This window comes from Aedes aegypti, chromosome 2 (assembly GCF_002204515.2).
Source record: "Aedes aegypti strain LVP_AGWG chromosome 2, AaegL5.0 Primary Assembly, whole genome shotgun sequence".
NCBI lineage: Eukaryota > Metazoa > Arthropoda > Insecta > Diptera > Culicidae > Aedes > Aedes aegypti.
The window spans coordinates 360,244,089-360,261,508 of NC_035108.1; the positions used below are offsets into that span (position 1 = coordinate 360,244,089).

A 17,420-nucleotide genomic window follows, 5' to 3' on the forward strand; every position below is an offset into this window, starting at 1 on the left:
TTGAAAAAAAATGTCTGGAAATTTTCCGGTCAAGCAGTAATCTGAAGTCTTATGCTAACAACAATGTCTGGTCAAATTTTCAGCTCATTTCATAGAGATTCCACTATGCTTCAAGTTAAAAATGTGTTTTTAGGCTTATGTTAAGGTTTGAAAAATCATAAATCAAAACCACTTGCTATTACCACCTACTGAAAGCTAATTCTATTCTGTTAAAGTTTGTCGAACACGCCAATAAGATTAAATTAAGTTTAACCATTGTTTGATCGAGATTTGTCCTCTACAGTACCCAGAAATCATGGTTTTCTGAATATGTATGGTATAAAAACACACATTGGCATTATTTTTTCAGGCCCTAGTCAACCGGAAACAAACATTATAAATCTATGAAATCATTAGCCATTAACAGCTTACATGTTGTTTTAAACAATAAATTACAAAAAATGCTCAAACATCAAACGAACCATCCCAACCTGATGATATTATGATGGGTCGAATTTTTTTTTCGTCCCTTAACACCCCATTTTACGGTAGTCATGTTCTGGAAATGTAAAATCCGAAATGTTCATACAGGTAGGGTTTTCAGGGAGAACAGTCCCCATAAATAGTGATTTTTAAGGTGAAGATGAATCGAAGCCAAACTTCAAATTTTCTACAGCACAAATCTAGAGAACCATACACCCGTTGGAGCTGAAAACTTAATCCATTGGTCACCACCAGTCAGTGATCAATCGATTAAGTTTTCAGCTTAAACGGATGTTTGGTTCTCCAGATTTGTGCTCTAGAAAATTTGAGATCTGGCTTCGATTCATCTTCACCTTAAGAACCTCGAAGCACAAACATCAACCAAACTTGGTTAAAACTTGCTCCAATCAGAAACTGGTATTCGACAAAAGTTCGTAGAATTGAATAAACTACTATGTAGAGGTATTTACGATAAGGGCCCATTCACAAATTTCATGACGCTGAAGGGGGTGGGTGGGTGTCCTTTAGATGTTACAGCTCATACAAAATTTGAAAAATATTAATACAAAATGCGTAACGAGGGGGTGGGTGGGTGTGCAAAATGGCCATTTTTGGCGTTATGAGATTTGTGAATAAACCCTAAGATGTGTTGATCCATTCAGTTATAAATTTTCAAAGCTTGTAAATAGCCCAAAAACACATAATTGATTTGAAGCACATCTAAATTTTCTCCAAAATGACTAAAATTTTGACCAGAAGTTCATTTCGACATGAAAAATCAAAATATTGGTTGACTGAGGAACTTCCACATATTTGAATAGTTCTAGTGCTGAGCTTCTTGGGCACTTCCATGATTCACTTTGGCATGGGGGGTTTTTCTCGGCCGATCTGTCTAAAACTTTGCAATAAGAAGCACTTTAGTACGACGCATATTGTGACCAAATATGAGCTCAGTAGCTTTCAAAAAAAAAACCCACTGCCGAAGTGAATCAAAAGTGCCAAGAATTGGATCCGGCTCCCTACGTAATTGCGTTGAAACAATTCAAAATTGAGTGGAACCGCGTCTCCGTGTATGTCTTCACTGGTTTTCGCCGTCAGTTTTTCTATTCTTCAGAAAGGGTTCTTCCTGTTGAATGTAAGCCGCATAGGCTCACATAGCCACTACTAGCCGTAACGGTAAACGCGTAGGTATTCAGCAAGAATTGGTGGTCGGTGATTTGAAAATCTACTGTCAAGGATCTTTTCAGGTTGAAAATTTCCTCGGTTTGTAAAAATGGTCAATTGGCATAGAAACCTCTCCGTTAATAACAGTGGGGATGACTACTTCGAACGCTTATCTGAGAAACAGACTCTGTCTCAGTTGGGACGCAACATCAGGAAGAAGAAGGAAAAAGAGAAGAAGTAGATGAAGAGTTTCAACTGATCAAGCATATTTAAACTGCTACTGTTTTTGAAACTTCATATTTTTTACTTTCCATTGAAGGAATTGAATCACACTGTAAATTTCGTATGTTTTTGAACATCCCATCGTATAGGCCACCTAGTAAAAACAACTATACCATTCCCGATTAGTAGAAGTAGTAGTGTTGTTTGTTTGCATTAGCATGGGCAATCACGTGCAATTTCCCGCCCTTTCCTTGGCGAAGGTTTGTACGAATGGGACCTACCCCTAGCTTTGTTGAGTTAGATGACGACGACGACGACGACGCGGTGACGAAGACGAAGGATTTATGTTGACGAACTCGTGCAACGAACGAACTTTCCGTTTCCGTTTGATGGAATTGCGATACATGAATGACGACAACGACGAATCAAACACTACTGCTGCTGCTATGCAGTGCCAGTAATGGGGGTGAAAACAATGTGTGAAAATTCCAACCATCAAATGTGGTGTTGAAGGGACGGATTTTGGCTTCTGGGTCTGTGGTGGAACAATCGGATTTTAGTTCGGTTTGGGCAGTACTGGGAAATAGGTTGTAAACCGGAAAGTTACTCGGATTTCAAAAGGAATCAAGAACAATATTTTCCTCGGTAGCTTATAAACAAGAACAGTTGAAAAAGTGTTAACGTGAAGTTATTACAAATGATGAGAAGGTATAAAATACCCAAGAAATGATTTTGTTTATTTAGTTCAATCAATTAAAGAGCTTTTTCTAGCTTTGATGATTTCTATTGATTTTTTTCGTTTTGCATTTCAAAGTGAGCCATCCAATTAGCCTCAATGTTCGAAGGATGATTTTCATCGGCGGATAATGGATAATGAGGAAAATTGTTTGCGAAATGAAGAGAAGGAAACGGGAAACCAGTGATCGCTTGGAATGTTTATTGTGGGACTTTTTTATTTATGTGTTGCCTACTAGTGAAGTGACATGACTGTTGATTTTGTCTAGTCGAATGTTTTATGTACTGCTCTGGCGATATTATCAACCCTTTGCCACGTATTACTGTTCCATTTATGTACTGCATTGGCTGTAGTTGTTACGATTTCCTTGCTAAGTTACATGTAATTATAGTCGTACGAAAAATTTATTGCGAAAGTTTGGTACGAATTGTGCATTTTGCTATATCTGTCTTGCTGGATATGTTGAATACAAAAAAAAACTAATCGAATAAATCCAAAACGTACACATCATTTAGTGATTTCAAAGAGCTAGCGAAAATCAGGCTTAAGAGTGAACAGACCCGAAAGTTTGTGCATATTTTATTCTGAGATATGGATATGCTATCTGATCTTGAGGCCAAATTAACCGTATCCGTAAACACGAAGGTACTCAGCAAGACTATGCTTGAGATCGTTGGTTGGAATTCCACCGATCTGATTAATTTCAGGTTGGATATATTTTTGACTTCCCAGTGCATAGGGTTTCTTCTTCTTCTTCTTGGCATTACGTCCTCACCGGGTCTGAGCCTGCTTCTCAGCATAGTATTCTTTTGAGCACTTCTACAATTATTAACTGAGAGCTTTCTTTGCCAAACTTGCCATTTTCGCATTCGTATTTCGTGTGGCAGGTACGGTTATACTCTATGCCCAGGGAAGTCAAGGAAATTTCTATTACGAAGAGATCCTGAACCGACCGGGATTCGGATCCAGACACTTTCAGCATGGCTTTGCTTTGTAGCCGCGGACTCTAACCACTCGGCTAAGAAAGGCCCCATAGAGTATCTACGATATACAAATGCAAAAATGTTTAATTAGCAAGGAAAGCTCTCAGGTAATAACTGTGAAGGTGCACATTGGACATCTTATTTCGAACAAGAAATGCAATAGAACCAAACTACTTCTTTATTCTAGTCGGGATCCTACATTACTGTGTCATTGAGTACACTCAGTTCGTGTTACAATGCAATTTGTTAAACTAAAGAGCATGATTTTAGCATATTTTTTTGTGCTGAAACGAACGCCTTGCTTAAAAATTGACGCATTGAATACCGTTATTTCGGGTGAAAACTATTTTCTCAGTTTGTCATGTATTTTTTTTCTTGCTTTCTTGCTATCTTTATTAACGAAATTTAGAGCCCTGGGCTAAGTTCAACTTGGAGCCAACGGCATTACTTCCCTTCCGAAGGAAGTCGTCACTAGAATCTTTTATGCCAAAACTTACTATATCTTGGGATTGGGATTCGATCACAGGTCCTGAGAGGCGTGTGTTCTAACCAGTACACCAGGCCCGTCATGTTTTTCTTAGAATTTCAACAAACTAAACTACCGTCAATCACGAATCAGGCCAATCTGTATAGGCATTGAAGAAATGAGCTGAAAAGTTTATAAACTAGTTTTTCATACTAATATTCGAAAAACTTGGGAAAATAAATAATATGTAAATGGAATAATAAGAAAAACAGTTACATGTTTTGTGTGTTATACGATGTGGAAATCTGTGATGGGAATGATTTGCGATTACTTTTCATTATAGAACAACTAGTGTTTGACAAGAAGATCACGATCTTCAACAGCTTCCGGTAAAACGCGTCAGTCTCCTTTCTTTGCGATTTGGAAGGAAACCTTGGTTCCCTTAATGGAGTAAAAGATCTCCTGCCTTCTTCTTCTTGGCATTAACGTCCCCATTGGGACAAAGCCGGCTACTCAGCGTAGTGTTCTAAAAGCACTTTCACAGTGTGCCAGGTACGATGATACTCTTGACTTCAAGGAAATTTCCATTACGAAAAGATCCTGGACCGACCGAGAATCGAACCCAGACACCTTCAGCATGGCTTTGCTTTGTAGCCGCGGACTCTAACCACTCGGCTAAAGAAGGCCCTCTCAGGATCTCCTGCCCAGGCTTGGGAACTGTGACCACTATTTACTACAGTTCATCGATTCTGCCAGTCAACCAAAACACAAAGCAGCAGCAGCATCAATACCATCAGGCGTTGCGCTGTCAACGGTTCACACACTGCTTGACTGTTTTTGTCTCTCCACTATGACCGTTTTCGGGCAGCCATCTCGAGGTGTATGATTGAGAAAAATGTTATATAATTCAATCGCTAATATATTTCGCTTGTGTTTTTAACTAATTAATAGCGGCACAGAGAACAGACATGGAGGCTCGAACAAAATTCCATCAAAATCATGTGTAAAGGTTAGAGTCAACCATCAGCGCCGCCAACGCAGACAGCGCGACATACAAACTCGTTTCGACCACACGATGGCACTAGTGAACGTCAACATACATTGGCACACAAAGCAACGCAAGCGACAAGTGGCAATTTTCTCTGTGATAGCGGTTTGATGTTCGGAAAATTTGTCTAAACATCGAACTGATGCTCATTTCAACATTAACCATTAACGTCCTTTCTTCCATTTTTACCACGTTTAGTAAACCCCACTTTTTTGGAAGGCAGTTATGAATTCAGAGATTCACGGTGTCCAAGAAAGATTACCACTGCTAGCTTTTGCTAACGGGTCCAACGACAAATCAAAGGCACGTGTGCAAACAAGGATCGAAAGGAAATCGATAGATAGAAAAAGTAGCACTGAAATGCATGCACTGTTGTATTGCTTAAGGTAGTTCTAAAAACTTCCGAGATGCGATAAGCATGTATTGGCTTTACTGAACACTGAGCCAGAATATTTACTTGGTAGCATGTGCTTCAAGTAAGTGTTAATATTGTTTAAATTTATTTCACCTCAACAAATTTTCACCTGCATGGACTCTATCAAACAACAGTTAATTAAATTATACAACTCCCAATCATGCAACACCGGAAATAAAACAAACCTGTGCAGAATGTGCTGAAACTTTCTTCGCTCAAAAACTTTCATCCCCTCCACAAGTTGCACCACACGTGCGGTTTTATGAAAAGAGCAACTCACGGTTTTACTTGCTCCCCTACCTTCCATTGTTTTCCAGTAAGGACACGAAAGTGAGAAAAACTTTCAAGCGTACTTTGTACTTACTTCGTTGCAGCTTGAAGAACAGAAACAGCGGCATCTGACGCAGATCAAGAATGAAATGAACGGTTTGCAGTCGCAGATGGTCGAGCTGAAGAACGAGATCGATTCCCGACAGCGCGACTGCAGCTATTTGACCTACTTCCGGGATAAGTGCGCAGAATTGGTAAGTTTGAACAATTTGTTGCCCGGGGCGAACAGAAAAGGTTAAAGGGTGATTAAGCAGACTTTCGGTTTGAACATTCAGGAAATGGAACACCAACAGGAACTGCAACGGATGCGGAGCGATATCGAAGCACTGAGTGCACAGCTGGTGGACAGCAACGAGACGGTGAGATTTATTTGGAGGATTTTATAAAATTTACTAAATGTGGATTTTGACGTTGCAGAGCATACAACATGAGCAATTGGTGCGGGAGTCAAACAGTTTACAGAACACGATACTTGAGTTGAGCAATCAGAATGAAATTCTCCAAAAAGCAATTCTGTCCTATCAGGATGAGGTGGAGCAATTGCAACAGGAACTCAGTGCATCAAAATTTCAGGTATACATTTTTAATTTGCTATTGTCTTAATCAGACAAATGAATTACGCTTTCTACTTTGTGTGGTTTAAAAAGTTTACAAATCTAAACCAAGAGTTGGAAAACTTAAAAACCTTATGCAGTGAGAAAGATAGCAAAATCATAAGTATAAACTCCGAGAGGGAGAAACTACAGGGTGATCTGAATTTGCACAAACGTATGTGTAAGTGTGGGTTCAACACAAATCTAAAGGAAAGGGTAAGGATCATTTTCAATTTTTCACCGTTGCAAGATCTATTGAAGCGTGCAATAATTTTCAATTTTTAGTCGAAAACACCGGTATCACATTCACTGCAGAAGCAGGTTGTACAGAAAACGTTGGAAGCAACGAAGGCATCCGATGCGTTGAAACAACGGACAGCGGACTTTAAGAGACTGGAGAATCAGTACGTGGAGGAGAGGATTCGGCTAACTGAACAAACGACAGAGCTGTTCACTCAGGTGAGTATTGATGATGGAATGGCTAGTTCAAAATGTTCTGTTTCATTGCAGCTTGTGAAGATTGTGACTTGTTCTTGAAACCGTTTTATGAAAATTAAAAAAAATCGTAAAAATTTGTGAATGTTGGATGTCAAGAAGTCTCGAAACAAGCCAACAAAGTAGTGATGAAACGAAAAATTAGTTGATATGTATTATGATGATATTCCTAGAGATTTCTTTGGAAGCTCCCTGAAGATTACGCTGAAAAATATATACAAAATTTCCCATCTCTGTAAACATTTTTCTATGAATCTTTACAATTGTTTCTCAAGGTATTTAAAATTCTCACGAGAAATTACTTCATAATTGTTTCTATATTTGAATCCAAAAATTTCATCTTAAACTAATACAATGATTTCTCTTGGATTCTTTTTTTCTGAATTTATCAAAATAGGGAGCTGAATCCCATTCTTGGCACTTTTGATTCACTTCGACAGTGTTTTTTTTAAAGCTAGTGAGCTCATACTTGGCCACATTATGCGACGTATTGATCTGCTTCTCAATGCATAGTTTAAGATAATTCGCTCGAGAAAAACCCCCATGCCAAAGTGAATCATGGAAATTTCCAAGTAGCTCTGCTCTCTACCTAGCAAATATTTCTTTCAAAACTCCTGCGGGTATTTTTCGAGAAATTTACGCAGTAACTTGTGTGAGTTATTCGTAGGAAAATCATTGGACAAATCCTTAAAAAAATACTTGCGAAATACCTTAAAAATGCAACTTCCAGCAGCAAATTTTCAAATACATTTCTACAAAGTACTTGCAGTATTTTTGTTATGAATGATCTCCAGAGAATCTTATTGAGCTGTCCTTAAAGTAATGTTTTGTCAAATTATTTGCAAGCATCACATTCTTAAGGATACTATGCAAAAAAAGTGAATTTTCTGGAATTGTTATGAAAATCTAGGTAGATTTTTTTTAAAGAACTTGTTGTAAAGTTCATCTGGTATATTAAAACATTTCTAAAGGGGGTTTCTTCATGAAGCTAAGGAATAATTTCTTCGTAAATTCTGGAAGAATCTGAGAAGCCTGGACTATCCAGGAAAAAAAAAAGAAATTCAAGACAAATAAAAATAAAACGAACCCCTACAGGAATTTCTTGCGCAATAAGATTTAGAGCAAAGCTTGGAAGTGTTATTAAGGGTCGTTCGCTAAATACATCCCGCGAAAGTTGATTATTATCGACCCATCTTAACCTTCGTCGGACTATGGAACCATCAAAAATTGGATCGTCACGCTTTGCTTCGGAAAATTCTAGGATTGAGTCCTGTAAAAATCTTTTATTCCTAATTGGATTACCAAAGAAATTTTTTGATGAATTGGTTGAACAAGAACACGTTTGTTGAATGTTTTCTATGTATGAACTCCTGGAATATTATTATTGGCTTTATTTTCGTTGCTCAACCTCTAGAATAATTTCATCGGGATTCCTTGAAAAAACTTTGTTTATTGAAAGAAGAAACTCTGGATACAATATTTCATGAATAAGGTGAGATTATTTCCTGGTGTTACTGTATGAATACCTGAAAGAATTTTTGAAGGAATCCTTAAATACAATTTCGGAAAATTATTCGATGATCATCAGAATGGTTTTTTAAGGAATCCCTGTATATATTTTATTTTTATGTTGGAATTCTTTGTAGAATATCAATAGGAGCAATTTCTCAAACACCCAAGAAATAAGTAAGTTGAATTTTGAACAAAATCTTTAAACAATTTTCTGATTTTTAAGAAATATTTATCAGAATTTCCTTAATAATCTCTGTAATACCTATTACTGCAATTTCCGCAAATTTTCAAGTGGGACACTTGACACTGAGACACTGAGTTGATACGGAGGTCAATTGAAGTGAAAATATCAACAAAACTAAGATTTTAGAAAACCACGTTTGAAAATTAGAACTGACGTTACTTTAAGCTCGGAAGACTTGAGGTTTTTCAGTGAGATGAATATAGTTATGATATGATGTCAAATCCGATAGCTTTAGAATTCTTTTTGAATGGGTTACAATCATTATTAGATGTTTTGTCGGTGGGGCACTGAAAATATTCAGAAATATTAGTTTGCTCACGGTTTTTGCGCGGTGTTCATTTTACCACCAACCGCTGTTCATTTTACCCATAGTGCAGGTAAAATGAACATTTGCATAGCTTTTTGATAGCGATGAAAATATGTGAAAATTTAGCTATTTTAGTCTGAATCCATGTCGCTGCTATAGATTACATCCCTATTTTTGATGTTGTGCAATAGAACTATACAAATTCCTCGTTTTTCTATCAGAAACAGTATGATTTCCATAAGGTATTCATTTTACCACCCCTTCCCCTATGCATTGAGTAAATGGAATACTAAGAGTGCATTTTATGGCAGTATGCTGCCGTGAATCGCAAGTCAGTCCCATCTGTAAAAAGTAGGCATTGAGAAAATGAAGTGTGAAGTTTCCAAACTCGTTTTCCATACGAATATTCAAAAAATTCCAGAGGATTAGAACATGTTCAAATCATAAGGAAACTTTCACAATTTGCTTTTCACTATGATATCTTTATGAGAAAAATATAAAGATGATCGAAAAACCGGTTCATTTTTGTGTTACACGGTGCGGAATTCTGTAGTGGGACTGATATGCGGTTACTTTTCATGATGGGACAATTTGACTTGCTGTTGTTTCGTATTTTTTCCGAACAAATCTTACTATCTCATGAGGCCAGGTGAAAGAGCATTGTAAAATATGTTGAAAACTGAACTCAAATTAATTTTGACGAAAATGCAGATGGGACTGACTTGCGATTCACGGCATAATGGGAGGGAACTAAAACTTCTAATAATTACCAGAAACTCAAAAGTGTTTATTTGAGGCTGATATTTTGTACAACTCATATCTGATGCTGGGTGAGTAGTCAGAAAATAATTCTGATAGAAATTTCATTGCTATTATACTAAGAGGCTCATTTAAAATCTCAATGTGACTGTTATGCGGTTATAATTACCAATGGATTTTTTTTTTCGAATTTTCTAGAACAGATTTCTGTAAGTTGAAATACTTTCTTCATTTGATGACTCTCTATGGTGTTAACTCCAATTTGTCAAAAATGTCGAATTGGACAAATATGCAGTTATGGGCAGTGAAGGAATCTTTGCAAAGGATTTCTGAAAGAAATCAGGTCTGACCTGTTATTTCAGCAATAGTTGAATATCTGGGTGTTTCTCTAAAACATTCCTCCTTCACAAAAATTGAGAAAAAGAAGCTTTTAAAGCAGTTAGTTTAGATTTATCGGAGTTCATAATCATTGATAAACCGATGAAATTCATCAAAGGATCATCATAAACAACTTCCTATCAAAAAAAAAAAAAAAATGCAGGAAATTATTATATATATATATATATTCTGATTCTGAAAAATTATTATATAGCAATTCTGATGGTGTTATTCATTACATTATGGATGTAAAATATTTTCACATCTTACCTAAAATAAACGTCAGTGATGGGAAGTGGCGAACATGTCTGCTGAACCAGAACAAAAACTAAACAAAATGCTCGCAAGCAACTAGCGATGGGAAAAACGGTTCATTTTAGTGAACGGATTCGATCCGAATCACTCATTTTAGTGAACCGGACCTTTTTTATAGTTCAGTGACTCAGCGGCTCGCAAAGAAAGAACGAACTGAACCGAACGGAAGTAGAGCGAATCACTCCCTGTTGCGTAACACGCTCCGTTTCTTTCGCTCTCTCATCCTTCGTGTACATTCTTCCCCAGGAACACACGATATAATTTGGCGTATGTCCCCTACCTGAACCGAATAGATGAAACAAAATGTGCTTTGAAATTCACGTGAGCACTTTTTCTCTATATTTTATCTGTTTGCAAGTGTGCCGTGGCGAGCAAAGCAAGACACGTGTCAAGCGTTATAATGAAGCCGAGAAACGAACAAAGGAGAATGGAGGATAAAACTAGAGATCAGGGAGTCGTGAGTTCGATTCTCACTGAGGAGACGTGTAACTTTTTCGCAAAACTTCACATCAATTTGTCCATTTAATCCAATTGCAAAATATATGTAATGTTTAGCATTTCGGTAGTTGTTGAAGAAGAATGGGCGAAAAGAATCGATTCGTTATTTTCCCGATTCGGATCTTTTGAACAGCTCCGGTTCATTTTGCCCATCTCTACAAGCAACAGAGTGCTGGCGAGTAAACGAAACTAAAGTGATTCGTGAACGTGCTCGGAGCTGTTCAGAGTCATTAGGTTCTAAAATTTGTGATGAATTCTATTTTTTGAACGAAAGAGCATGTTCGTTCAACTACTAAAGCACGATAATAAATCTTCGAGCGCTTAGTGGAATATCTAAAAAGTAAATTAAAAACCGAGTTTAGTACTATACCATTTAATTCTGCTAGAGTTCGTTTTCTTTCGACAGATACGAGTATTTCGATCTCATGGCCGTCTTCAGTGTCGTGTACTAGACTCGACTCTAGACTTTTAGACTCGACTACTAGACACGGCTAAATAATCTCTGCAATAATTCTTACTATAATTTCTGAAAATTTGCAAGTTGGGAAACCCGAAGTAATTTCGTTAAAGGATCTGTAGATGAATTTCTGGGGATGTCATTAGTAAAATTTGTTAACGATTGTTTTAACAATCCTTGGAATATTCTTGGAGATATGTTAGAAGTACTTATTGAAGTGTTTCTGAAAGTGATCATCTGATATGTTATTTCGGCAATTGTTTTAAAACTTTCAAGTTAAATACTTGGGTGTTCCATGTGAATTTTCATAAAAGTTGAGAAGAAAAAACTATCAAAGCTATTAATTGAGATATACCTCGAAAATTATTGTAGTAATCACTGGTAAACCGATGAAATTTATCGAAGGATCATCAGAAACAACTTCTTATCAGAAATACCACAAAAAATCATTGATTCATTTTGAGATAACTAGAAGCAAGATGCCCGGTAGAAACCTGTGAAGATTCATGACAAATTTTTGACGAACTCCTGGAAGACACATGGTGGTTTTTCTCTAAAAATTTAAATGAGATCTTTTCTGTTCCTATTCACATAACTGTCCCATGTGCTATTGGATTTCCTATATACATACTGCCGTGAATCGCCCCATCTGTAAAAAGTAGGCATTGAGAAAATGGGTTGTGAAGTTTCCAAACTCGTTTTCCATACGAACATTCAAAAAATGCTAGAGAATTGGAACATGTGCAAATTTTAATGAAACTTTCACAGTTTGCTCTTCACTACGGTATCATCCCGAGAAAAATATAAAGATGATCAAAATGCGGTTCATTTTTTTATTCTTCTTCTTCTTGGCATTAACGTCCCCACTGGGACAGAGCCTGCGTCTCAGGTTAGTGTTCTTATGAGAACTTCCACAGTTATTAACTGAGAGCTTTCTATGCCAAAGTTGCCATTTTCGCATTCGTATATCGTGTGGCAGGTACGATGATACTCTATGCCCAGGGAAGTCAAGGAAATTTCCATTACGAAAAGATCCTGGACCGACCGGGAATTGAACCCAGACACCTTCAGAATTTTTTTTATTAAACGGTGCAAAAACCTGTAGTGGGACTGATATGCGATTACTTTTCTTTATGGGACAATTTGACTTGTTGTTTTTTACCTATTTATCCGAACAAATCAAATTATCTCATCAAAGCAGCTGAAAGGGCATTGGAAGATATGTTGAAAACTGAACTTAATTCAATTTGGACAAAAATGCAGATGGGACTGACTTGCGATTCACGGCAGGTCATGAAAATAGAAGTAGTTTAGTAGAAGCATAAATTCTGATGAACTCAAAGAATTATCAAAGAAATGTCTGATGGTGTTATTTTTCACATTATGCATGTACAATATTTTCACATCTGACTTAGTATAAACGTCAGTGATGGGAAGTGGCTGCTGAACCGGAACAAAAACTAAACAAAATGCTCGCAAGCAACAGAGTGATGGCGAGTGAACAAAACCTAATTGATTCGTGAACGTGTTCGGATCTATTCAGGATCAATTGTGATTTTGGGAAAATAGCTATTCCCCCTTTAAGATTCCTGGTTTTCAAGGGTGTTTGACTACAAACTGATACTTTACTATTCTGTTCTTTACTCGCGAGTAAATGTTCGCGAACTTTTTGCTATTCCTTTTGGTATATTATAACACCTGCTCGTGGGTGCGAACTTACTCACACCAAGCCTATTCACGTGTCTATCATGTTTCTTTTCTGTTGGTTTTAGCGATGCAAAAAGTACTGTAGCAAACATTTATCACCTCTACATTCACATGATCATCGAAATACAAAGCAAACCATGACCATTCAAGATAAAAAAAATGTCACGGCCAGGGCTGGGAATGGTAATAGTAGTAGGCTTGAATTTTAGCGAAAATCACGTGGCTCTCCCAGTACAGTAGTTCAAAAACGTGAATCTCATCAAGTAGCCTATGTTGGGTGCACGAATTTTCTAAATCATGAGTGTCATTGAAGGCTCTAAATGCGGGAAATGCACCGGGAAATAGAACATTTTTCTACAGTAATTCTTGGTTGCCCTTAGCAACGGGTGTTTTGCTATTTTCAAGGCATTTTGCCTACAGCAGCGATGGGCGTGAGTTTCACTGGCTTCGCTGACTGTGATTGGCTTTGCTTGGCTACTGTAGAGTGAATTTCAGATTTTTTCCCAACCCTGGTCACGGCTCTTCAAATCTGTAATCTTTTTCTTCCCTTCTATTAAAACCCGAATGCGAAAAGAGTCCAGCATAGTTACACGAATCTTCGGGTTTCCGGGGTTTTGTATATTTGCGTTTGATTACAAAAGAAAATGCAAATCTTCGATGACACTCGCATGTTTTATTTACTCGTTAGTTTCAGTTGCATGTACCTACACTTCTAGCTGTCAGTTAGTTATAACGGAAAGTCCTCATGGATTTGCCTTATTGAATTATTTAACTGATATTAGTGATCGGTTAATTGTCAGAATCGATGAACGGCGGTAGAAAGCGTAGAAAGTGTTAACAGTTCGCATGCCTGTTTGGTGCTGCGTGATGCGTACATTTCCATCACTGGTAAACGCTTCCTTTGTGGAGGTTAGTTACATGTGGTGTGTTGTGACCTGGGAGGGAGGCACCGATACTACACACGAAATATAAGACAACGTTGTTTTGAACTGCAAGATAACTCCAGCTTGCCAACAACACACTCAATCTGTTCGGTAAAAATAACTGGGTTTTGGAACTACCGAAAAAGTCAGTAAACTAAAAATAAATGTCAGAAATCGAAAAACAGAGATTTTTCACTGAAATTTTGCAGAGAGCTTTCTTTTTATATCATATATCGACAAAAAATAAAACATGGTGAAATTTGCTTTTAAATTACGCGTGGTGACAGTTTTCATTTTACTGACTTTTTCGGTAGTTCCAAAACCCAGTAAAATTTTACCGACCCCAGTAATTTAATCTAAGTGTGAACAATCAAGGCAGGCTTCGAGAAAATCGGTAGTTTCCTTTTGTTGTGCACCTTCGATCTTCCCTGACAAACATGAAAAAAGGGCCACAGTTTTCTATGCACTAAACATTCATTTTCATTGGAAAAAGTAGAACGATGCGTTTTTCAATGCTTTATGTTCAATCAGATTAAATGGTGCTCACGTAACATTACTTGCGTTATGTGCATGAATTGATTTTCATTCGATTTTTATCACTTTTGAAGAAATACGAAAATGTGTTTTAATCAGTTACGCGCTTTTTTCATGTTAGTCCAATGTTTGAGATCTGGGCTCACAGTGACAGTTCGTGACAGCGGAATCTCGGCTCACTATGACGTACAGAAATTTTGTATTGGTTTCTCCCTCCCAGGTTGTGACATGTTTCGCACTAATAGTACGTTGTAATATTTATCTATGATGTAAAATACCAAAATAATACAAGCTATCGAACGATACTCATGAAATTTTTCAAACAATCGTTTTGCTTACAAATTTGATTCCTTTGCCCCAAGATGGTGCCATAAGAATTAAATTGATTGCACCATCAAAGGAACTATGCTAAAAACAAACCTCCACTAATATTCCTAATATTAGTGCAAGGATTTTTGCAGAGACATGATGAAAATGCAATTGGGACTGAGTGGAGCCCAATCGTGAATAAAAAGTTCTTGTGTAAACTGTTCTAATTGTATAGAAATCCATGCGAGTACATGATTGTAAATATATTTACCATTATTCTGCACTCATTCTGTTCTTACCTTAAGAATCATAACTATAGGGTTGTTTTGACTCCCCAGATTCGAATATATTTACTAAACTTCTCATATCTGCAGATTGGAAAGCTGAAAGGCCAAAATTCGAACCTAGAGCAGAGCCTTTTCGACAAGGAACAAATGATTGACCGGCTGCGACAGAGCCTGCAGGAGGTTAGGGAGAATCTAGTGGCCAAATCCCAAATTGCCCAAACCATGGAAGCCAAAAATGCCAGGTATTTTCTGTTACAGGTTCATAACCATGTTTTACGGATTAAATTTCTGTTTTGCCCGTAGTCTATCCCAGGCGTGGGAAAAGTACAGAGAAGATTCCACTGCCCGTGAGAAGAAGCTTGCCGAAGAGCTCAACACCATCAAGCGCAACTCGCAGAAACAGCGAAACCAGCTGCAGCAGTGTGAACATCAGCTTGCGTGGCACCGAGAAGAGTTGGAAAAACTACGAGGGAAGGCCGAAATTTTACTCAAAGAAGTACGGAACCATGATTTGAAACCGCCTGTATCAACATTAACACTTTTTTCTTTTGTTAGAGGGACACACTAAGGCAGGACACGGAAGATTTGGGAAATAAACTGTCCAGTTTTGCAGGAGAGAAAAGTGCGTTATGCGAAGTACTGAAGAAACTTCAGGATGACTTGTCGCTCAAGACTGGACGATTAGCGGTAAAGATGACCAACAGTCATGTTAAATGTTGTTTAGTTTCAATCAATCCCTTTCTCGGCTCCAGGAAGTTGAAGACAACTATCGCAAGCTAAATCACGCCTACCAAAATTTGAAGACGTACAACGAGGATCTCACAAAGCAGTATCAAACTGCGCGGAAACATTTGGAAAACTACAAAGAGCTGGTAGAGTTCAAGCGTCAAACAATAAATACGGTGAAGTTAGCACGGAAATGCGCTGAAGAATCACGGCAGCGGGAGCGAGACTACGAGCAAAAGGTTGCCGACCAGAAACGAATCATCGGCCATCTGGAGGAGGACCGCGTGAAGCTGATGGAGAAGATGCAAGATTACCATCGGGACTCGTTGATTCTGAACCGGCGGCTGGAACACTATCAGCAAGCATACGATGACAGTCGAAGGTGATTACTGTAAAAATTCCGTAGTTATCTAGGAGTTGAAGCTCACAATATCAATAAAGAATGTATTTATTTTTGATTCGGGGCTTTTATTCTCAATTTTAGCAGCTTAAGCACCTCACTCCATCAGACGTTCTATCCGTCGGAGGCAAACAAGTTGATTCGATCCAGTAGCGATCCCAATTGCAAGGAGGTGTGTTTTGATGCATGATCGTTGTTTCAGTGGTTTCATATAATTTGATCTTTGCAGAGTGATGAACTGCTTCGGAGGTTACAATACACCAAAGATCGAATACATCGTACTAGAGAATTTTGGTATCAAGGGATCAAAGAGATACTGCCACCAAGGGATGGGTCTTAGGACGATGGTTTTCCCCTTTAGAAAAATACTTTGGGACCGTACTATTTCAAACTTTCAACCGCATTTGTAGAAATTAGTTGAAGTCGATTTTTCGATAAACATCCGTACAATTTGTATTATATTTTTATATATTGGTTATTCTATTTTATACTGTATAAAAGCTATTTTTCATATAGAACATTTTTGTTTGACTGAGATCCGAAAGCCTTGGATTGTGTCCACAGATCAATGTGTTGTTAGATCATTTGAGACGTATTTCGTTCATTACTCTAATGAACAACAACGCGTTATGACTGGGTACTCGAGCGTAGCTGGAACTGCAAGGTTAGAAAGGCTGTAAATAACAAAATAATGAGTGTTATACAAAAAGAAAAAATGTCTTAGTAGTTTGTGAATTTTCATGTGACATTATCTTGCGACTCAACTTCACTAGCTCGAATGCAACTAACTAAAAAGTAACTTGCCCGGAAATGACATAAGACAAAATTTTGTAGATTTGAGCTTGATTGGCCACCCGTCGTTACTACTGCAGTATCGCCAGTTCAGTTGCACTTACACAAGGAACCAACCAGATGACTGCTTGGCACTAACAGATATCCTCAGTGTACAAGTGCTGGTAATCTTCTATTTTTAGACAATAACAAAGATAATGGTCTGCCACGTCAGAATGCTGACCAATGAGGGGATGGAAGATTGATGTCGCATTTAAAACTGGCCCATAGTAGACCGGATATACCCCTTCATCTACGACAGTTCATGCAGAAAGGTACGGGGAAGGTAATTTTATGGCAGAGAAGCTTGCTGTTTGGT

At 37.7% G+C, this 17,420-nt stretch overlaps 1 protein-coding gene across 7 annotated transcripts in view; it reads left to right on the forward strand.

Annotated features, from left to right (window-relative positions):
* The window catches only part of LOC5568871 (ELKS/Rab6-interacting/CAST family member 1), a 51,551-nt gene extending 34,768 nt beyond the window's left edge, over positions 1–16,783 (forward strand). For 3 of the 7 annotated variants that reach the window (XM_021846463.1, XM_021846466.1, XM_021846465.1), the window contains 11 exons: positions 5,871–6,020; positions 6,081–6,185; positions 6,244–6,399; positions 6,474–6,635; positions 6,705–6,878; positions 15,232–15,386; positions 15,448–15,640; positions 15,700–15,831; positions 15,897–16,252; positions 16,355–16,442; positions 16,500–16,735. In XM_021846463.1, the coding sequence (XP_021702155.1) occupies positions 5,871–6,020; positions 6,081–6,185; positions 6,244–6,399; positions 6,474–6,635; positions 6,705–6,878; positions 15,232–15,386; positions 15,448–15,640; positions 15,700–15,831; positions 15,897–16,252; positions 16,355–16,442; positions 16,500–16,610 (1,782 nt within the window). In that variant the 3' untranslated portion in view covers positions 16,611–16,735. Of the gene's footprint in view, positions 1–5,870; positions 6,021–6,080; positions 6,186–6,243; positions 6,400–6,473; positions 6,636–6,704; positions 6,879–15,231; positions 15,387–15,447; positions 15,641–15,699; positions 15,832–15,896; positions 16,253–16,354; positions 16,443–16,499 lie in introns of all 7 variants that reach the window. The other 4 variants (XM_021846464.1, XM_001652543.3, XM_021846467.1 and 1 more) reach the window with 4 other exon arrangements.
* The last annotated feature ends 637 nt before the right edge of the window (positions 16,784–17,420 follow it).